The sequence below is a fragment of the Nestor notabilis genome, unplaced genomic scaffold (assembly GCF_000696875.1).
Source record: "Nestor notabilis isolate BGI_N333 unplaced genomic scaffold, ASM69687v1 scaffold21742, whole genome shotgun sequence".
Lineage (NCBI taxonomy): Eukaryota > Metazoa > Chordata > Aves > Psittaciformes > Psittacidae > Nestor > Nestor notabilis.
The window spans coordinates 7,264-30,785 of NW_009919063.1; the positions used below are offsets into that span (position 1 = coordinate 7,264).

At 38.9% G+C, this 23,522-nt stretch overlaps 1 protein-coding gene across 1 annotated transcript; it reads right to left on the bottom strand.

Moving 5' to 3' along the window:
* Positions 1-1,383: 1,383 nt before the first annotated feature.
* PRKD3 (protein kinase D3) lies at positions 1,384-22,051 on the bottom strand (the record flags this gene model as incomplete). The annotated part of the gene is made up of 14 exons (XM_010010068.1): positions 1,384-1,673; positions 2,494-2,579; positions 3,494-3,761; positions 5,214-5,312; positions 5,738-5,899; positions 6,480-6,586; positions 7,349-7,421; positions 8,197-8,249; positions 11,204-11,480; positions 13,075-13,152; positions 15,897-16,020; positions 17,554-17,737; positions 19,089-19,166; positions 21,862-22,051. Coding segments are annotated over 14 exons (1,953 nt in total), but the record flags the coding sequence as incomplete, so codon positions are not given.
* Positions 22,052-23,522: the final 1,471 nt, after the last annotated feature.

Consider the following 23,522-nt stretch of genomic DNA (forward strand, 5'->3'; position numbering starts at 1 on the left):
AGAAAGGAAGACTTCACCTTTTCCATTTCCTAAAATTAGACAAAAAAACCAAGAAAAAAAAAAAACCCCAAAAACCCCCAAACAACCTTCTCCCTTTGCATTAGCCATTCATGGCCTCAAATGTCTTTGAAATACCATGAACTCCAACTGCTAGGCTGCCCTCCGAGGGAATCATTTCCAAAGAACACTGCTGCTTCCTCTCTGTTGTGCTACAAGTCCAGCAAGTGGCTGGAAATCCATCAGTTGAGGCATCCACATGAAAACTGCGTTAGGAGTTGGTTTGGGACTCTTCATTCAGCTCAAACAACACAGTAAAGAGGACAGGAGGGGCTGCAGGTTAAGGTCAGAAGGCAAAGCCCTTTTCTCCTACAATCCAGCTGCCCTGGCAGAAGCAACAGGTGATGTGATGCCCACCTTTGCTCCCAGGTTCTGAGCGGAGTTAAGACACAAGCTAGCAGGCTACAAACTACTCCTGATGAAAGTCCAGGGAACCTTAGAAATATTAGAAAAATATTAGAAATATTTTAAAAATCTAATTACTGAAAACAACAGAAGAAAGCTGCGTGTGCTTTTCCCTATTCTTCCACATCCTTTGCTAGAAGCTGTTTTTCCACAGTGAAAGGACAGGCTACATCAAGTCTTGTGTGCTCTCTGTGCATTACCTGGGTAGTGCCTTTGGCGGGTATCAACACGTGCCAGCCTTGCACAGCAACACAGTGTTGTGGCTTACTGCTCTGTTTTAACAGACAACAGGAAGGACTGGCACAGCTTTGATTGTCATCTCTTTGGATTGTCAGCCAGCATTTCAAGAGGAATGTGAGAAGTTGGGGGGAGGGTCTCTTTTTGGGGGATATCTAGAAGAAGTTCAGTTACGGCAAAGACACACATATTTAACTGTCTTACCAGCAGCAAGTTATTCCTTCATCTATGAAGCTGTATTCAACCTAAACCACCATGTTTTGCTATTAGCCAAGGTATTCTGCACTGATTTCTTTTTACAGTCTCTTTTCACCATGCACAGTTTAGGAAATGGGAGATGTATCTAAGTAACACAAAACAGTCCTCTATGGCCTAGTAAATAGGGATTAGAAAACCATTACAAAATTCTTATTGTGTAGGATATAAAAAAAAAACCAAACCAAAACCAAACCAAACAACAAAACCAAACAAACAAAACCAGTCCAAACCTTGAACACCACACAAACCATTCAACGTGTGCCCATTACACCTCAGGAATGGCTTTGTAGCCACACAGCTCGGTGAAATCCTACCCAGTGGGGCCTATCCATCCCACTGTCCAGAAACTATTCATAGTTTAAGCCAGAGATGGAGAGAAGCTTGTCAGACGACAGTCTATTCCCAAGTCAGTGTAGGATCCACTAGGGCTTTGCACACCAAACAGTGTACAGCATTCAGAAAGAGCAACAGTTGTGCCAAATCGTATCTTCAGTTTCTGTCTGGAGTATCTTTCCTTGCTGCAATTTAGCATTATGAATAGATCAAGGGTCTTCTTCCATATCATCTGGGTTGGGAGCCATAATAAAATGCTGGGGGTACTCAAGGTTGTGTTCATAAGCATGTTCTTTCCAGCGTGCATCATCACTCTCGTGGGTGATGTAACGCTCTCCAATGCGTGTTTCAAATTCTCTGAGGTCAAGCCAAGTCTGATAATCCTAAGGAGTAAATGAGATTTAAGGAAGCAGTTTAAGAAACAGCAGCACTACACTCCCACAAAAAAATTCTGCACTTTGTCTCTACTTTTAGTATAATGTTAAGCAAACCCCAAACATTTCTCCCCAAAATACCCCAACACTGTCCACAAAAAATAGTTCAAAATTAAGTAGCCTGGTATCTAAAGTTGCAATACTGAAAATCATGAAAACTTTCTGTAACCAGACATCTATGTCAGCATTAATATAAAATTAATTGTATATATACCCATACAAGAAATTATACTCATTCCAATATTGTTTGTACTCAAAATTAATTGAATTTTCCCCTTAACATCTTTTAAGTTATTTGGGTGCATGGATACGTGCATACAGTATTGTGAAACCACTGCCAAAGGAACCCGCCTCAAAGTGGCAGGGAAATTCGTGGCACACACCAGCCTGTGTGTCTCTTCCAGCACTGAACTAACAATGCTTGTCTCTAACACTGATTTCAGCGTGGCTCCGTGCACACATCACTGCCTGCATTCACGAGAGGTGCCAGAAGAGTAAAACTATGTTGGTGTCAGACAGAAAAGTAAGGGGGGGGTAGAGACAGTAAGACAAAGCTGTCCTTGGGGAAAGAAGCCATTAACAGATGGGCAGAATCCTGGAGCACATAAAATGTAAAGCTAAAACCAGAAGTACTCAAGCCCCTGTGAATGCTTGCCAACAGACTGATACCAGCAGATTTAATAAGCTTCTGAAGGATTTAATCCAAATAAAAAAAAAAAAATCATTATTCACCCATTATGAACACAGTGAAAAAGGCAGATGGGTTTACCTGTAACCACGGATGACTGAGGGATTTGTCAACACTGAAACGTTTTCTCATCTTCACTTGAAGCAAATTGTTTATCAGATCAATGGCTGACATAAAAGAACAGAACAAAAATTGTATTGTTTAAATGTTCATCACCTCTATCACCATTCACATGCTGCAGTGAAAGTTAATTTTTTATGAGTGTTTGTGTGTAGCCTATTGATTTCTTCTAAACTTAATCAAGCTCTTGAATTTTATATTTCGCTTTGCTTAAGTTAAATGAGGCTCCAAACAGGTACAGGGTAAGCTTTCTTCCACCTCTTACTGAAACACTAAAAGCTTTACTATATTACTTGTCAATCTTTTCCTCTACTGATTTTAGTGGTTTTCAGAAGGGCCTAAAGAACCTGAGCATAACCCTGCATTCCAAAATGATGCAGCTACTTCCACTATCGTATACTTCTGTATATGTCCTTCCACATCTACACACGTGTTAATCATATATACATTACTGGTAACACAGCTGGCACTGGAGAGCATGTGAGACCAACCCTGTAAGCTTCTAGATTGTTCAGACCTGACGTTTAGATCCAGGTTTTGTCTCCCTTGCTAACATACAAAACTAAAATTCCACAATCAACTTTGAACTGTTTCTGTAACTATAGCTTAGATCAAGTATGTTTTGAGATCAGTGTTCAGCAAGTACTCACACATGATTTAACTTTTCACTTGGAACTGGGGGAAGTTTCAGGTTATTTACCCCCTCCTCACGCATGCAGTTAATCTTCCTTGCTAAATCTATTAGCCCCTCCTGTCCTGAGTATAATCTCAAACATTGTATTTGACAATTTAGCTTTCACAAATATATGCCAGCTCGTATTTATCCATTTTGGCATAGTCTACTAAACTCAAGCTGTCAATAATTCTCACACTCCTATCTGAATTAACCTCAAAGTTTAAGCATTTCGATGCACTAACCTACATATAAATGCATTCTAATACAGAAAATTACTTTCCTTACCTTCACTAGAAATTTCCTTCCAAGGATTTGGTGGGTACATAAATGCTGCATTTTGAATCTGATCATTGATATCCTCATCTTCATTGAATGGGAATGTACCACTAAGGCTCACATAGACAATAACTCCTACCGACCACATGTCTAGAGAGCGGTTGTAACCTTTACTCCTGAGCACTTCAGGGGCAAGATAAGCAGGTGTCCCCACCACAGAGCGCCTGAAAGATTTTTCACCAATGATACGTGCAAAGCCAAAATCACACAGCTTCACCTGCAACAGAGATGTATTTTATCTGAGAAATCTCCAAAGCATGCTACTGCCCAAGACCAGAGTGGTACTAGGTACCCTTTCTATCATCATTTAAACATGGTATGCACTAAATCAGAGACAAACATGATGTAAGCCAGTCAGTTAAGGTTTTAGGTTGCTGGGTTTGCAGACTGCAGACCTGAACTGGCCTTGCACAGACTCAGGTCTGAGGCAAGTCTGTCTATTACATGGCTACAAGTGTGCAAATAAGGATAAAATACTTGATTACCAACTCAGCTCATTTTCAGAGGCAAACCCACACCTTCACAAGGCACAGAACCAAAATTTAAGCAGCACATGAATCCCAGCCAGATCACATTCATCTTTATCAGACTCCTGAAGCTGGTGGCTTCAACTACACAGAAATCAAAAAGTGAGGTTTAGCTAGAACTCAGACCCAGCCAGCTCTGGACAGAAGAGTCCAATAATCATCCAGGTAAAAAGCATCAACAGCTGGTGCCTGCACCGATGCTTACATCTTCATGGTTCTGGGATGGTTCCTTAACTTGAACACAGCAAGCACTTCTACAGATAACAGGATCCAGATCAAGTCCAACACTAACTCCACTTATTCTTCAGGGTGTAAGAAAGAGCAATGCACTAAAGGCATATAAATGACTCTCCACAAGTCCACTCCACTTTGCATTTACGTCACAGGTCTGGAAGCAATTCCCTGATGCTGCCTTGCAGATCTTAATTTTTGTATACCCTCCACAAAATCCACGCTACCCAAGGCATCTGAGGTAACAGTTTACTGGATTAAGTGTTGATGCTACCTAAACACTAATATTACTCTTACAGAAATCAGCTATTTAGTTTACATTACAATATCACACATACTGATGAAGATCCCTCAGAAAGACCAGTGACAAACAAGCCAGTCCCTTTTCACAGCAGCTTATAAGCAACAAAGAAAAGAGTGAAGAAGAGAAGGAGATGCAGAATAGGGCAGAGTCAAACAGCACTGGTACAGAAACAAGGACTAGTCCTGAAGCTTCTAGTCCTGTGCCTGTTCCAATGGAATATTCTCACTAACCCAGGATACCAGTTTCCATGCACTCTTCACAAGTATAAAAATAGATGGAGACTACACAGCCTTTTGCTAAGTGCTGACACAGCAAATGTACTTCTCAGGCTCCTTGGAAGAAAGTATGCTGGTGCACAGTATTGTTGGGAGACATGATCCATGCCTGAGGGGAAAGAAACTGAAACAGACCACTGAGCATAAAGCTAGGCTAAGAGCCGGAAGGAAAAAAAAGACAACTAGAGTACTTGTAACTCAAATAATTCTAGACTAAGTCAGTTGAACAATCCCACAAGAGGTCACTTTTTAAGCTGCAATGACTGTATTCCTTCGGGAGGGAAAAAAGAAGAAAAAAAAAATAGGAAAAGTATTTTTCAATCCTCACTCACTTGAGGGAACGGCTCTGCAGAAGCTAGTAGTACATTTTCTGGTTTTAAATCACAGTGCACAATATTCTTGAAGTGTAAATTCCTCAAAGCAACAAGTATCTGCAAGAAGAAAGAACACTTTCAGAACTATTTAAGCAGATCACAAGTGTAAAAGCCACACACACTAACAAATACAGTCGTTTTTATCAACATAGTCTTCAAGAATTAACCCATATATACTGTGCAAGCCTACCAGGACTTTGATGGGGTTTGCTTTCCCATCCCACCTTCTCCCTCTCTGTCTTTCTGAATGCTTACTGTTTCGACATGCATCTTTGGATGTCCATAATGTTATGTGTTGGGAAAGAACGGCAAAACCTTAACATACTTAACAGCCAAATTCTTTCCATGTTTATTCAACTTTCATTAGATGCACAGCTCTCTGTGCTCTTTCAAACAACAACAGAGAAAGCTCCTACTCCAAATTCCATTCTCACATAATTAGAAAAGACACATCTATTGAAGTACAGAGACTGAATACCAACCTGAGTCACCATGAACTTAGTTATTCGCTCTGGAAGTCGACTTTTCTCACTGGAAAGAATCATCTCTAGCATATCCCCATGCAGCTTTTCCATCACAACAAAGACCCGTTCTGGCGTTTCAAACATACATTCCAGGTTCACAATCCCAGGGTGGTGCAAATTCTAAAATAAAGAAACATAGGTACCTCACTAAAATAAAACAGTATGAAATATGCTGGATTACACAGGAATGTTGTACCACAAATCAAAAAGCAGCTAAGTGGAGAGTTAGAGACAAAAAATCCTCCAAACCAACAAAACATCTGAGGCAAGAAACTAGCTTGAAACAAACATCAGCCCTTGAAGCATGCCAATTATCACTAAGATTAATCTGGTTTAACACGGATTGTCCAAAATGATTAATTTTACAGTTGATCTACTCGCTAGCTTGAGTACAGAACATACAAGAATAACAGTCAGATTGAGGAGCCAGAAGTGGAAGACAGCAAAAAATACTAAAGAATTTCCTGCAGAGTACACACTTTCAGTGGATCCCCTACAGGGGGCAGATACCACCCCCAAGTTATCAACTGTACCAAATACTCAGGAATTCCCGCTCTTCTAAGGTTCCCTTTTATAAAAAGTCTCAGAAATCACATATGCAGCTTTAAAAATCAATTCAGAGCACGTACACACATTACAAAAGCTCACTAATGGCGTATCTGAGACAGAACTCCAGCGCGATTCAAAAATACTTTCGTACCTGGAGAATGGCTACTTCATTACGAAGCTGACTTTCCTGTTTAGTTGGAAACCTCATCTTGTCGATGACTTTGATAGCCACATCTCTTCCAGTCTTCCTATGTTTTCCTAAACAGAAGATCAATGTCAGTCATCAAGAGGTTACCACTTTTAAATCATGAGTTAGCAGTTGTTTTCTTTCTTTCCAGATTTATGGTCTGTGAATGTGCCGATTCGTGTCTGGTATGTATTCTTTTTGTGATTACTCTAAGCAAGCTATATGTTGCAACAGAATTTTTTAAGAACTGAAAGTGGCAAAACTACATTTGAAACCCAAATCCAGGGTAAAGAATTCCTCCCTCTACTTTACCCTGCTGACAGAAATTTGAAGCTGAACTGTTTGCATAAAATTTATCAATAATGTCTGCATAAGTAGTCAAACCACAAATTAAAATACGTATTTTTCTAATTGCTTTTGGCCACATTTCTCAGATGTCATTAAAAAACACGTATAACTGACAGCCTCCTTAAAAAGGTGATTTCTAATACTGTGTAATACAGACAACAGTTAGAATTTGCAATTAAAACAAAAATAAAGGCCAAATTCAGATTAGAGACTGCTTTGTATTTAACTGTGGTCAAAATGCAATGTATATTCTAAACAGATTTTTATGCCAATGCAAAACTCTAAATGCAAAAAAAATGGATTGTAAGAAATACTGTACATAAAATCTGCACAGAGACACAATATAATGTGATTCAAACAAAACTTCAAACAAGATGAACTTCACCTAGACAATCTAGATACAGCTAAGTAAATATGAAAAGAATCATTGTAACAGACAGACATTCTAGCTCAGTAAATGCATAATGGAATCAAATGTAATTTACCTCCATATACAATACCAAACTGACCAGATCCCAGCACTTCATCAGCAAATATTTGGTACACAGAGCTGATATCCTAACGCATGAAAAAAAGAAATCACAAATATCAGGAGTAATCAAAATGTTCACAAGAATATTAGCATATAGCATGTAAGTACTGGCTAAGCTGTATTTACATTTGACATTAACCAAACCCTGTAAAGGGTGCCACCGTTACCCTTAGCGGAGTGGAAAAACACAACAAACTTCTCCTGAAGAGGATCCACTTAGCTGCATTGTAAGCAGGGACAGTCAACTATCAGTTGTGCCAAGTAAGTAGATTACTTCCTGTATTTAACACAGACTTCTTTAGCTACAATACCCTGGTGGTGTTTTCTCATCTGGACACTGTTACTACCAAATACTTTGTAATACCCATACAGTACAAAGGTGCTCCCAGGCTAGAGCACCTCTCCTATGAAGACAGGCTGAGAGCTGGGGTTGTTCAGCCTGGAGAAGAGAAGGCTGAGGGGAGACCTTACAGCAGCCTTCTGTACCTTCTGCACCATGTAGTGACAGGACAAGAGGTAATGGCTTTAAGCTGAAAGAGGGTAGATTCAGATTAAGTATTACAAGAAAATTCTTCACTATGAGAGTGCTGAGGCACTGGCACAGGTTGCCCAGAGAATGTGTGGCTGCCCCATCCCTGGCAGTGTTCAAGGCCAGGTTGGACGGGGCTTTGAGCAACCTGGTCTAATGGAAGGTGTCCCTGCCCATGGCAGGGCGGGTGGAACGAGGTGATCTTTAAAGTCCCTTCCAACCCAAACCATTCTGTGAAATAAACACCATTGTTACACAATGCACATACTCACCACATTCTCTTGGACCTGGCAATTTGAAACAGAGATGCTTAAAGATAACTCTTCTGCAATAAAGAAGACATATCTGAGTAAGTAGGAAGGGCAGGGGCTTTTTTTAGTAAAAAGCAGGGAAAAAACCCAAATCAAATCCAAACCAAAAATCCCCAACTCTTTACTGGCTTATAACCCAGTCATGGTGAAACAATTTTTATTGATGTTCTGCAGAAACATCATATCCTGGAACACAGATTTCATGGAATGATTAGATAAACGGCCTCAGGAATTTTGCTGGAACTATTTGTCTATATTCTGACAACAGAAATAGTAGAATGAGTGTGTACACAACAGAGAGCTGATGATCCAAAAGCAATAGTAATGTGGCAATTGTATCAGAGTTCATTAAACTACCAAGATTTTCCAATAGTAATATAGAAACACACAGGGAAGCAGACCAGGTAGATACCTTACAGTCAAATTTCATAAGATGCAGAATCAATGCATGAGAAAAGGAAACAAATCAAGCAACAGAAGTAAAAAGAGGGCCTGATAATTAAAAAAGCAATAAACCCCGTAATATAAACAATCTTTGTTTTATGGATAAACTACAGAAGCGTATGAGTCTTTGGAATATAAGAGCACATCTCTGAAGTGTAATTTGCAAGTAAAAGCACAAGATCCAGAATTTTTCAGCCTGCAGCAAAGTTTGACACGAAGTTTTCATTACAGGAACAACACTAACATGCACAGACAAGAGAGATGTCAAGATGTCAAGGCAGGCAGAATACACCCCTTTCCTCTGACGTCCAAATACACCTGCAAGATGGAAAGAAGATATACTACAGATTTACTAGCCCTTTGAAAAGTCTTTATCACCCTTATGAAGAGCCTTGAGATTTAAAAAACACAATTTCAGAGAACAAAGAAAATGTCTGTATCTGATTTTTTCCACCTGTGCTTTATGTCAAAGAAGGAATTTAGAGCCTTAAGACAGGAGTAAATACTAGTTCTCAAAGACACCTCTCATATCTGAAATCTGAACTGGAATTACAGCCTTGCATATGTCTATTGATTACTGACTATAGCCAAGTCTGTATTGGAATGACAGTACAGAACACCAGCAAAACGAAGAAAGGTGGCAGACAAAGAAGTTACTAAGGTCAACACAAACTGCAGCAAGGCTTAAACAAGAAAGAGTTTTTGAACCTGTTTAAAGAGAACACACTGAACCCTTTTTCACGGATGGCTACAGAATACGTAACATCTGGTAGGTAGAGGCTGAGTTACTGAGTTCAAATAAAGTTTCCTAATGTCTGCAAGGCATAAGATTAATGGCTGAAAAACAGTCACTCCTGAAGAAATCAGTAATGCCAGATTCCATATGTAATCTATGCCAAGTAACAGCTTACTCCTCTTTCTCATTTCAGCTCAGAAACATCCCACCCCAGGCACCAGGCACAAGGTCAGAAAGGACTCCTTTCCTTGGGTCAGACTGGAAGAGCATCCTCCTTTCTAGCCACTTTCTGGACAGAATGTGATACAAAGTGATTAGCTAATGTCTTGTGGACATTTTAACACCACAAATTCCCTGCTGCTGCAAGTATTTCAAGCAGTAGCAGTGTCTCCCCTTTTGGTCTTGTCATTTAAAATAACATACTTCAGGCTTCTGGACTTTCTTTAACTGAAAGTTTAGTTTTCTTAAAGACTCTTGGGATACGTTTCATGTAACGTGTAGGAAGAAGAGGGATGAATGGACATTTTGTGGGCTTTTAGAGTTTAAAAACCAACCTGAGTTGCATAAGGATATGCGAATGCCACTCCGCAACTCATGATAGTTCCTTCTACTCCTACAATCCTAAACACTTCTAAATACTTCAAAATACTGCCTCACTGTACCTACCCTTGCAGCTCCATTTCCTACCACTGTCAAGTTTTAATATAAAAATGTTATTGTTTACATCTGAAAAAATACTGATTTTAGAAAAAGCAACTCTGCAAGTCTCAGCAACAGCAAGCCTTAGGTTCTAGAAAACAAAGTGAACTTTGACGTATATATATTTGGAACTAGGCCAGTTGTGAGGTACCATCTTACCAGTATGTTTCTTCACTGTAATTAAATACAGATACCAGTACTGGCATTTCATAGTTTACCATTTCAGACCATGGTTGCACCCTTTTGAGAAAGTGCCTTTACCTAACACTAGTGGTTACATGTTCTTAACTGTTGCTGGTGCAGAGTAGCCAGACACCAGAGACAGAGAAACTAACCTCACAAACTCCTGCAAAAAAGAATTTCACTAAAAGAAGATTAAGGAGTAGCTGGAAGATAAAAGGAAACTAAAGAATGAAAACATAAGTCTCAGTATAGAATGTGAATTAACGTCATCACAAGGAACAAGATGTCTGAAGAGAAAGAACACAAGATACAGTTTAGTGGAGCCTTGATAATGAATCTGATCCTATGCCAGAGAAAGAAAGGGAGGGCAGGTACATAGAAAGAAGAGGGTACTTTTTATCACTACCCACAGCTCAGCAAAAGTCCTTTCCAGCATTGGCAGTATTTACATTTTATCACTAACTCCTTTTCTTCTCAGCTACCAACATCTCCTAGCTGTAATATATATAGGACATAACATCAAAAACCATCCCAATATAGTTTTTAGAGTATATGATCTGAATATATTGATTTATTAATGTATATTAGAAATATCTAAACTAAGGTCCCTTTTTATGTCCAGCAACTACATGCGAGTTCTTACTGCTCTTACAATAAAGCTCTGAAATATGCATTCATATTGTAAATCTGATTCCTAGCTACTACTACCTGCTACAACAGATTGAAGGATTTGCCCACCCTCCACAAACCTGAGTGCCACTTTTTAGAGACTTGTGGGAAATTACGGACCCAATTCAGCAGAGAATAGACAGAAACACTTCACTCTAAGTAAGAGTTTTTCTGAAAGGAATCTCTACTATTAACAGCTTCAGAATATGAATGATAGGGCCTTGTCTGCCTGCTTACTGTGATCTTTTCCTTGTCCTGCAGCAGTGCAAACGCTAGCTTGAGGAGTGACTGGCATCAAAGCCTGACGAATGGCTTTCTCCCAGCCCTGAGCTACGTCAAGTCCAACTCCGGTGGCAGCAAGAACAGGACTGTGATGACTGCTGCCATTGTTTTCGCCAACAAAGTACACCATGGTGTCAGTGATGATCTCAAAACAGTACGGGTTGCTGCCCTGCACCACGTTTGAAAAATCTCGAGGCTGAGTCACCTGGAGAATTTCTGAAAGTGGAATCTCCTGAAGAAAAATATTAAAGGTTAAAAAATGAAAACGTACATACTATTTCAATATACTGGTATTCAAACTTAAAATGCTTGCAAAGAAATAAAACATACCAAAATACCAAAACACCAAGCCTCATAACTAATGTCACAAACTGTGCATGACCATTGCCCACCCACAGCTTTCTGAATTCCTCTCTACAAGCCTAGAGAGAGTTCCAGCCCCACCACAGTTCTCTCGATACACGCATGAGACACCCCACCACCACACACAAATGAGGCACAAGTATAGAATGACCATTTTCCCCTTGTAGTTTATATAGCTTAGCTAGAGAAGGCGATGACAGGGGAAAAGTGAAACAAGACAATATTAAGAAGATGATGCAGTTATATAAGCTAGTCAATAAGCACTGCTTCACGTATCTGAATCGTTTTGGGTAAATACTCTCTTTCATACAGATATTAACAATTTCTGACTCCTTGGCCTTATCAGTTTAAGATCATGGTATATGCAGTATTAGAGAACAGATCTGAAGAAAGAAATGGTTGCAAGTTCACACTAGCTGGAGGAGGACATTCCACATACATAGGAAGGTATACAGGTGCATTTCACTTGCAAGAGTAGTGAACAAGTAGGTGAACAAGGGGCTGGCATTAGGGCAGTAAGAGACAATAGGTGATTAAGATGAAGAACAAATAAATGTAAGGGCAAAAACTGTGAATGATTCTAACAGTAAAGACAAATAACCTGAGATATAAGCAGTTAAAAAGAGGGGTGCAAAGGGGCAAGTCAAAGGACTAGAAGCAGTGACATAACGGAACAACAAGCAAGGAACATATATTACCAGCTGTGTTTTGAATGCACAGGGCAATACAAGTATCAGAGAGGTCTGAGAAGAGACTGCATTGGTCAAGATAGGGATGAAAAGGATCTGGGCAAGTTTAGCTGGGTGTACAGAGAAAAGGCTTGGTCTTATAAAGGAAGAAGCTGCAAGATTTGGACCCCCACCTAAAGGTGTAAGACAAGAAAGGGAAAAATCCTGTTTATACATTCAAACACATTTTCTAATTATTTCACCATTGAACAAACTGTTCTATTAACAATATACTAAAATAATTCCTAAGCTTCATTTACATAATGCCAGGCTGCACAGTAAATTTTCCTCTAAATCTTGCTTGCAACTTTCAGTTGTAGAGTTGGAATTATTTAATTTTGGGAAACTCAAAATAAAATACATAAGCATGCAAACTTTCAGTCACTACTTATATATAGAATGCAAAAATCCTAGCCTTCATTAGACTGGCAGACAAACAGATCCTCTGGTAATTGTAAAGAAGGTTTAATTTGTTAGGGAATTCAGGAGAACAGTACAAGTAAAAGGTAAGGAGAGACATACCCAAGGGGATTAGAATAAGAGCTGCAAGCAACTTTCCAGAATTGGTCTTGGCCCTTCTCACTTACAAGCTTTGGCCAACAATTAACGTGGTCAGTTTTGATTAAAAAAGATTAGTAAATTGAGAAAATACTTATACTGCTCACAAGCAGATTTTAGATCAATAAAGCACTGAGTAAATCAAGTGCAACATAATTATTAATCATCGTTCATTACCTTGTAATATTTTGTTCCCGATTCATTTTGAAACAGTGTGAGGCATTTGCTGTCCAGTCTCCAGTAATGTCTTTTTCTCTACAAAACACACAGTACAGTAACGTAAGAAATAAATTGGTGTGGCTTTTGTTACCCAATTATTTAAATGGGAAATGCTTAAAATTACTAACATCATCAATTAACATAAATCTACATGACTAGATACATGAAAAAGAAGCTCAGAAGTTATTTCCATAAACCAGAAGAAAGCGTACCTTACTTAACAGTAATAGCAGTGACAACAGCAGTTATCTCATACACGAAAAACACCTACACAGGTTTCACTCCAGGTAACATGCTCACTGAACCTGCAGTATTCTAATTTAGTAACAATTGTGGGAGTCATGCTTCCTCCCTCTGTGCCCTTACACCAACATCACAAGGGTTCAAGGACCAAACAAGCCTAACAAGTCCTTAATTCTTTTGTCAACACTGAGCTCAAGAATGTCAAGAGCACACAGTCAAGACAGATTATCATGAGATTCAAGCGGACACAGGATCTTGGGGGAAATAAAATATAAATAAAAATCAAGACAGACTGAATAGCCATTTTCTGGAAGTCTCCTCCAATAAGAAATATCTTCTCCACCAAAAAGAAATATGAATTGCACATAACTGTCTTGTAATTTTAAGCAGAAGAAACAAAGAAGCTTTTAGAAAGCTAATATGTATGGCTGTATGAGTCTAACTTACTTTGCTTGCACCATGCTCACATATGAAACCCATTTTCATGTTTCCGTGACAAAAATCCAAGACCCTCATTCTGGCTTAGGATGCAAGAGTTTAAAACATAATACAGCAGAGCTTAAATGCCTTCAATCACGGGAAAGCTAGGTCGACCTGTAGGAGTTAGGCAAAGAAAGCTAGGCCATGAATGGATTTAACTAAATGGAATTTCCAGCCCGCACTGAATGGAAGATGGGTAAGGCATAAGGGCGAACCTGTCTCTTGGACATGTATGCTCTTTATTAAATCATGAATCAGGGAAGACTTCAGAGGAGGGGAAATTAAGGAACAGGTGGTAATTCGGTGATCCAAAATCTGCCCATACTCTATTCTGAGAAAGGATGGGCTCAGGGTGAGGAAAACAATATAGACGATGATACAGCAACTTCTCATTATGAAGGGTGAAATTCTTGTTATGCAGGATGAGCACAAAGAATACAGATACTGCTGCTAAAATGAACCTCTCTGGAACTGACAGAAAGCCCAACTTGTTCAGGAATAGGAAATAGTCTGACATTGCTGAGAACAGAGGGGTCAAGGGAAATAGCTGATGTTGTAATGCCTAATACGGAAGTCTCCTCCCATTAGGAAGCTCTATGAGCTCTTGCTTGGCTCACGGTATTTTGCTTTGGGGCAGAATACTCCACTTTATTTGCATGGCCTTTTCAGTAGATGTCATCTAGGTAGCAGCCAGGCTGACAGCACAAGAAAAACAAACTATGCTAAGGTGTACAATCTAACCACTGTTCTATGAGGAGTTCAAAAATGTCCATGGAAAAATGTACTGGATGTACTGAAAGATTAAATCAGAGCTGAATACCACGCCTATGATGAACAGTTCAGAACTATTTGTCTTCGTTTGCTACCTGGCCTTAGCTTTTCATAGCCAGCTGATAATTGTGTCTGTTAGGTAGCCTTGGCTGGAATGTCATCTGAAATATGCTACTTATTCTTTTTCTGATAAATACATCTAGGTATTGGAAAACTGTACTTTAAAGATGTTCTGTAAGGCAGTTTCTGACAGACCACAGTGGTCTGTTTAGTTGACAATCACAAAAAGTAAAAACACTACAGTAACCTGAGCAGACTAGTGTCACCCCTCAGCTTGATTTCAGCTGAACTTAAATTAACTTTGCTTCTCTAACTGCCTGCAGTTCCTTTCAATCAGACTCCTTTGTAGAGACAAAGAATGCAAAAGTATTTATGCTGTCTTCCATAAAGTCTCAATATGACACACTGTGCTTCATGAGATCTGGAAACATCTTGACTTCATCCTTTTCATTCATCTACCAAAAGACAAGAAGATCAATTCCCTCTCACCAGTCAATTCTGAGGAACCCACTTATTCTTCCTTATTTTCCTCCCCAATACACAAACCCAAGGAGCTTGCCTAAGAATGTTCAATTAAGAGATGATTATTGGTAGCACTGGAAACAAACATAGTCTTTTTGGAAGATGCTTGCATACCCAAGGACAGAGTCATGCCACAATTCTTCATCCCACTGACATCAAGAGGAATAGTGAGTTTGGGGACAGTGGGGTGTGTACAATAATGCATACTTTTAGATACAGCAAATTGCTAGAGGAATGAAAGGCTCACTTATCTACACATAAATATTTACGAACACCTAGATCATTAGAATAATAGTGTCAACCATTTCAGCACTCATCATTTTATAATGATTTCCACCTTTCACATAGTGGAATAAAAACACCAATACAAATATTCAGTTCAACTGCTAAACAGAAAGAAGACATGAGCAAATTATTCCAAATTACCATCTCAGGAAAGCTGGAATGTTAAATATGCAATTCATTTGAGACAATATAAAGATGCTTCTGCTTAAAAGGAAGAAGGAAAAGTACTGCTGAATCACCACATAAAGAATTTTGAATAAACTAGTTTCTCCTTCACACCAGATTTTTTTATAATGAACATCAATGGCTATGTTCTTTCAAATGATACTGTGAATCAGAACGTCTAATTAAGATAAATAAAATACACTGGTTTAGAGAAATAATTTAACTTAATCTAGAAAGAAACTAAAGCCACTGACCAGATTGTCTCTACTAGTGTAGTGGACCATCCATCCTTCCTTCACCATTGTACTGCTCTTCCTCTTTGTGTGCTTGATCGATTGTACAACTCTCATGAGTGGAATATTATTGCTTGTTGAAGGACTAAATAAAATATAGAACAGTTAATATTTAACAAATTAAAATACAACAGTACTGAAATTATACTGTTACTACACATTTAGACCATAATTTTCAGGAACAGGCACCTTTTCTTCCCATACAAATTTCATTGATAGCTGAAATTGGTAAGGTATCTGAGCTCCCACTACCTCTCCCAGTGCAAGTGTTGCAGTACTTAAATTAATCTACAGAACACAGGAAGAAACACACTGGAATGAAGACACCTACGGAAACCGTCCTCTCTCAAAACAATTAGCTGAGACTGCCAGTCTAATCCAGCATAAAAATATAATAAACATCAGCATCACTATTATTTTCTCTTAAGTTGACTATGCTTCTTAATATTTTTATTGCACTAATGAATGTTCCTTTCTAAGCATACATTCTATTTATGAAAATACAAACAGGGGTGTGTTAATTCAAATCACAGTTGCACTAGAAAATTTCACCAATGCTCAGGGATGTTAACTGTCCTGCAGACAAAGATTTGACAATCTCCAATATTCTGACAGAGTCATTACTTAAACATAAAGGTTTAAACAGCACTGAAGATGGAGTCAACCACTAAGTTGCCTGCTTAACACCAGAGCTCCTACATGTGGCACTAACAGAAACGTTTGTTAAAAGAAATCTCAAAGTAGATTCAAAACAAAAAATGTAAGGATGCTTTAACACAGCATATAGTTACACTGAAGAATTAGCTGCCACAGGATGCTGTACTTGCCAAAAACTTTAATTGCTTCAAATCCGATTAGAAATAAATGGAAAAATCCTACCTAGAGGTGGAACACAAAAAAGATGCTACTTCCAACTCAGGAAGCCCTTGACCTATAAATCTTTCAAAATTGGAAAGGTATCACTACATGCTCTTCCTCACATATTTGCTGTTAAGTCCTGAGCTAATATGACCTTCAGTTTGACCTAATACAACTATTCTTATGTTAAGAATGACATAAGAAAATCAGGATGACACTACTCAGAATACAGAAAGTAAAAAGACCTAACTTGATTAAAGGAACTGTGTAACAGTAATTAAAGAAACTATGCAACATCTTCAGATAGAAGACTTCAGAAAAAACACATTCAAGACAAAAGCAAACTTCCGCCTAAATTAATACAAATTATGATGTGAATATCAAAGTAACTCAATTAATTCCTTTTAAATCAGCAGATGTATAACAGTAACTAAATTAGGCTGAAGTCACAAAGATCTTAGCCATGTCAAGCCGTAAATTTTACCATGTTTTGATAACATTATTTTACTTCTTTGGTAACAGCTGTATCACAGCACCTTTTTCAATCAAAAGAGATTAATATTATGTTCATTTTTATGTTTCAATTTTCTTGAGGAAGGATAACTTTATGAAACATTTTCAAGTATTTAAAAAAAAAAAAAAACAAGAAGAAGAAGAGAAACCAACACTTTAAGCAGTAAAACTTGGCTAATCAAAAATGTTTTACGCACAATACTGAGGAAAGTACATCCAGAGGAAAGAAATCCACCTTCTGACTTACCTGATGGTTTTGACAGCTTCTTCATCTTTGTCTGCATCAAGGTCAGACGGATCCATAAAGAAGATCTTGTCCTCTGGAGGAGAGGGCTCTTCAGCATCATCCAGACTTCGACTACCATCACTATTCAATTCACTGCTATCAACTTCCATTGGCATGTCCAAGTCCTGCCCTGCACTAGCAGGTTCTGGAAACAACACAGAATTCAGATATTCTTCCAAGTACAGAGTTTAAAAGAAAAAAACCACAACAAAACCACCACACCCAAACAGCCCCCCAAAATTTCTTCTTCGGTTTCTTCAGGTCGCATTTATGCAAGCAAACATAAAAGTAAAAATCAGAACATACAAAGTCCTCAAGGTTTTACTAAATGATGGGAAGTGCAAAGTAGGCTTATGAACATTATCGATTTGGTTTTGCTAAATGCCAAGGCAAGAGAGACTCAACTAAAACAAGAAACATATTGAAAGAAACAGAGTGAAAATCTTAAGGTGTAAACCTGCATCTTATTAAGTAATCCTGTTCCACAAGTAACCAATACAAAGCAACCTTTCAATGGCTAGAGATGGCCCAGAGAATTATTCCTGTGAGAATGAAATTCTCCATCAACAGAAACCCAACTCTGTTCTTGCTTCTGTGACCCATAATAGCAAAAGTAAGAGAGAAAAGAGGGACTGTGGTATTGCAGAAAAAGAGAAAAGCAGAACAGATCTTACTCACATCTGATTCTCTGCTGGCAGAAGTTTAATGTTTCCAAAAGCTGTACCACTTGCATTGTGGAAAATTAAGGATTAAGACATACCATTAAGAATTAAAAAATACCTTCATCTATAGCCTTTTTTAGCTGTTTAATTTTTGTTTCAGGGTTGGGGTTTTTTTTAATTTTTGGCCTGGAGAGAGTCAAAAAATGTCCTTATGTCCACAGAAGAATTACATGAAATCACAGTTCCCAAACTATGTGCACCACCACAAGGGTCCTGAAAGCAGGCTGCAGCAAAAACATGCTGGCCACCAATCATGCTGGCCCAGGCAAGAGCCTTGGAGCTGGACAAGAGAGGCAAAAATGGATGGAATACACTGTGCAATGGCAACAGACTGGTTTTTTCCTTTCTCCTATTTCAATCTGCTGGGCTAACTCTGGCCACTTAAGATCATGGGTATGGGAAAGTCATCAAAAAATGGTACTAGTCTTCAGATATAAACATTTTAAAATACATTTCATGGTGAACAATGAGCAGACTGATCACAACAGATGATTATTTTTTCAGCACTGAGAAAGCTGCTTGATTTTCTTATTTCCCTTGAGCAATCTCAGGCAAAGCACACTGCACTTGCCAAGAATGATGAAGTAAAATTGAAGTCACCAGAGTGTAAGTTTTACAATGAATCTTTTTAACTATCAGCAATCTCAAGTGAAGAAACTGGGAAGATAAAACAAAAAGCTGTAAAATATTCAAAGATGAGGGAGCCAAAAGCTAGTGCATCTTGTTATACGTCCAAAGATCCGTTGGTATTTGAAAGCACATTTCTCATCTTACCTCCATTAAAAATCACCTCTCCAAGACAGTCTTTAGGCACTTTAGATGCACAGCGTTTGTGACAGTTGAATCTGCAATCTAAAATAGAAGATAAATAAGATCATGACACCAGAATCTTACTCCTACTCACACACTAACATTCTATCATTCACTACTTCCAGCACAAACTTCAGCTCAGTTTTATACATTTGCATGTAACTGAAGACAGCACCAATGAGGTCACCTCCAGAAGGAAATTAACATTCTTGTCCTGATGTCATATGTTGATTTGCCCCACCACTATTCATTGTGTCAGCACTTCCCCTTCCAGTACACAAGTTTTCTACTTTTCTAGCTTTCTCTGTAGCTATTTTTTCCATTATGATGTAATTTTTTCCAACCTCTCATTTGTTCCACATCCTTTTTTCCATTGCTATGATTTACATGTCTCATCTCTACCATGTTTCCCCACCTGCCACTAAGACTTGCAGCTATCAGAGCCTCTAGGATCACAGAGCAATATCACAGCGCAAATATGCTGTGCAGTAAATCCCAAAGTCCAGTTCCGCTATCATTCAGACAGGCTGAACACTGAAGCCTCATTTCTGACTGCTGACACAAAGTAGACAGAATAATGTTGTGTCCAGATATGGCCTGATGTGAAGATGGAATTTAACCCAGATGTGTGCCATTTCTGCATCCAAAGCATCAGATGCAGCCTACTGAACAAAATCCAGCTTACATTAGTGGTATTAACAGGAATTTCCTTTATTAGCAGCATCACTGTAATTTTCAAATCAGTACCAACATCATGAATCTCAAAACTCCCTACGGTCCCCACAACTGTTTTCAATCTGATAGTTTAGCCCCTTTCTGCTATCCAAAGAAAGCTCATCATGCTTTCCTTTTCTGCCCAGACAAGAGAAAAATCATTATCTCCCCAGACTAAGAGCAAGTCAATCCTAATAAATTAAATCACATCTAGAAACATTCTTGGGTATTGCAAGTAGTCTAGTGAACAGTTAGAAACATTCCCTAGCATGCTTTTGGTCCACAGCATTAGCACAATCCCAAACAGTTCCCATGTCTAGTTCATAAATCAGAGCATCCCATGAAATTGTTCCCAACAGGCAGTCTGCATACAACCACTCAGGCTGGGATACTAAGAAAACTTGTTCGTGAGCATAGGTCATTTTGTCACAGGTGACCTCAGTGTCCAGGTCCAGGAATGTTCCTGGGCCCATTGAATTTATTACCACAAATATAGCCTTAGCATCACAAAGTGTCCAAGTGGAAGCCTGGATGAATTCAAGAAATCCAGGGCTCTTACTGGTACTCAGGAACACGGGACTTAAGAAAGACCCATGATGCTGCAGCTTAGTGAATGTGCACAACGAAGTCAGCCAGAAATCTTAAGAATCTGTAGGAGAAAGCACTATGAAAATATTTTGATTGTTGGATAGCTACCCCTGATATATTAAAAACACATATAGGATCATACTGCACAGACCAAGGCCTATTAATAAACTTATTTATATGTGTGTATATATAACATTTCTCTCTGCTTGTTTTCCATACATGAATGCTATTTTCACCCAGTGTCATTCACTTCTCTGAAACTGATGTGGCAGCCCCATTTGTTTGGCTGGATATACAGTCACAACAACTGCATATGGTCAGTAGCATCTATGTGTTAACTACTTCTAAAATTGCAAAACATCTTTTTCAGGCTTCATTATTTATGGATTGCACGTATCCAAGAGACACAGCGACTGGGGGGGGAAGAAAAAAAAAATCAAACCATTCAGGATGCAGACTTTGAACAGACTACAAAGACTGCAAACTAACAAAAATAAAAATGAAAGATAAAACTACTTCCTTGAGACAGCAGTATTTGTAGTAAAAAGAAAATTAACACAGCCATAAGCTTACAATTTTTGCTCTCCTCTACTGAAGGAAACTGAAAATGTATTCAGTGACCTCTTTTAAAATGTTGACTTTTGGTACTCACATTTGACTAACTCACATGAGAGAAATGGAAAGTCCTTTCCATACTGTTTATGATTCATCACTACAGTTTTCTTTCCTGAAACAAAGCTGAAAGATTTGCACTGCCCTGTGATAAAGAGCCAGAAGAATGTCACAATGTCATACTTATGCCCTGGGAACTGCATGGAAGTCTGAGAACTGAAGTCATGCATCTTAGCATATGCTAAAGAAAACCCATGCAGCTGATGAAGCCTAAGCTAGCTCAGGAAAAGCACCTACATGTAAAAAATTTTCCCAGAAGATAATAATCAGTATTCTGTACAAGAACAACATAATAAATACTCACAAGTCTTTAGTGATGAGTCTAGGAGATATTGAACAAATGGAGGCACTTCCCATTTTATTAATTCAGAATTATCCTTTTAGAATTAAGGTATTCCCAAATCTACATGAGATTAAATACAGGGCAGTGTTCAAGGCCAGGTTGGACAGAGCCTTGGGTGACATGGTCTAGCGTGAGATGCCCCTGCCCATGGCAGGGGGTTGGAACTAGATGATCTTAAGGTCCTATCCAACCCAAACCATTCTATGATTCTATATCTTATTTTTCAGAAAAACGTACAAGGCACAGGCTCCTGAAATGAGGGCTGCTGTCATCCTCTCAAAAATACACATAGGTTCCAGAAATTATACTGCCCCATTTCACAGTACACATCCTTCTGGCAATCAAAACAGAAGTTCAAATCAATTTTAAATACAAACACCTTTACTGAAATTTGCTGCTGCAGCAGAAAATCAGGTTTACCTTTACACTGCATTCCTTGGCGGAAAAGGCCTTTGAGCAGCCGTTTGCAATACTGGCATATGGTTGGACGAGTGTAAGAGTGAACAGCAAAGGTATGCGGGACCTTCACTCTGCAAAGCACCATCTTTTCCATCCAGATGGGACGGCCACTCCAGGAGGGAATCCTCTTACTAGGTTCTGGGCAGCAGCGCTGGAATAAAGAAGGTATACATGGTTTGCACCAAAACTGTTCTACTGTCCCGACTCTGAAAAGTCATGGCAGTCGGGTGAGTCCCTGGTGTCTGGAAAAAGGCAAACGTGGCACCCATTTTTAAAAAGAGTAGAAGGGAGGACCCTTGAACTACTGACCTGCCAGCCTTATCTCTGTGCCTGGGAAGATCGTGGAAAAGATTCTCCTAGGAGCTATGCTAGGCATATAGAGGACAGTGGGGTGATTTGAGGCAACCAGCATGGCTTCACGGAGTGCAAGTCCAGCCTCACCAACCTAAGAGCCTTCTATGATGGAGTTACTACATGAGTGGACAAGGAAAGAGCTACTGACCTAAAGCATTTTAAGACTGCTGAAAGATGAACCACAAATAGGATAATCTATTACTGACCATCCAAGCCAAGTATTCAAAATCAGGTAAGAAAGAAGAGGTGACAAAGAGGGACTAAACACACATGTAGATATCATAAATTCTGGGATAGGAGAAAAGGTTACAATTCTATGATCACTGAATAAATCTTAACAGTAGTTAAAAAACTCAGAATAAATATTTTTCATGACTCAAGACTACACTTCATAGCCTCTAGCTAAAATAAAAAAAAACCAAAACACAAAAAACAAACAAACAAACAAGAAAAAAAGTTCTTGAACTAGACAACCTATACAAAAGTTGGGGCTGTTCAGCCTGCAGAAGAGAAGGCTGCGTGGAGACCTCAGAGCAGCCTTCCAATATCTGAAGGGGGCCTACAAGGATGCTGGGGAGGGACTCTTCATTAGGGACTGTAGTGGTAGGACAAGGGGTAATGGGTTTAAACTTAAGCAGGGGAACTTCAGGTTAGATATAAGGAAGAAGTTCTTCACAGTGAGGGTGGTGAGGCACTGGAATAGGTTGCCCAAGGAAGTTGTGAATGCTCCAACCCTGGAGGTGTTCAAGGCCAGGTTGGACAGAGCCTTGGGTGACATAGTTTAGTGTGTGGTGTCCCTGCTCATGACAGGGGGGTTGGAACTAGATGATCTTAAGTTCCCTTCCAACTCTAACTATCCTATGATTCTATAGTTGCAGTATAATCAATAACCCCTCAGCAATCATCATAACCACTATTACAAAGAACTATTATGGATGATGGCTTTTACTGTAAGCCCTTCAAAAAAAACTCCTTGAGAGGGCTTGGGGTTTTTTAGATTAACTCTGTGAAAAGCATAACGGCATATCAGGAACACTCTCTCCTCTCCCAGCATAAAAGCTTACAATTTGTACTGCTTTACCCAAGTAACTATTCTGTACTGATACCATAATTACAGAACAAATCTGTATTACAAAGAAGGCAGGATGTTTTATCATTCCTGAAACTAAATTTCTCACAGTTCATGTAATTATGACCGACAGGCTAATAACAAAATTATACATAAAAGTCATAATTTACTTCTGTCGTGGTTCAAGCCCAGCCGGCAA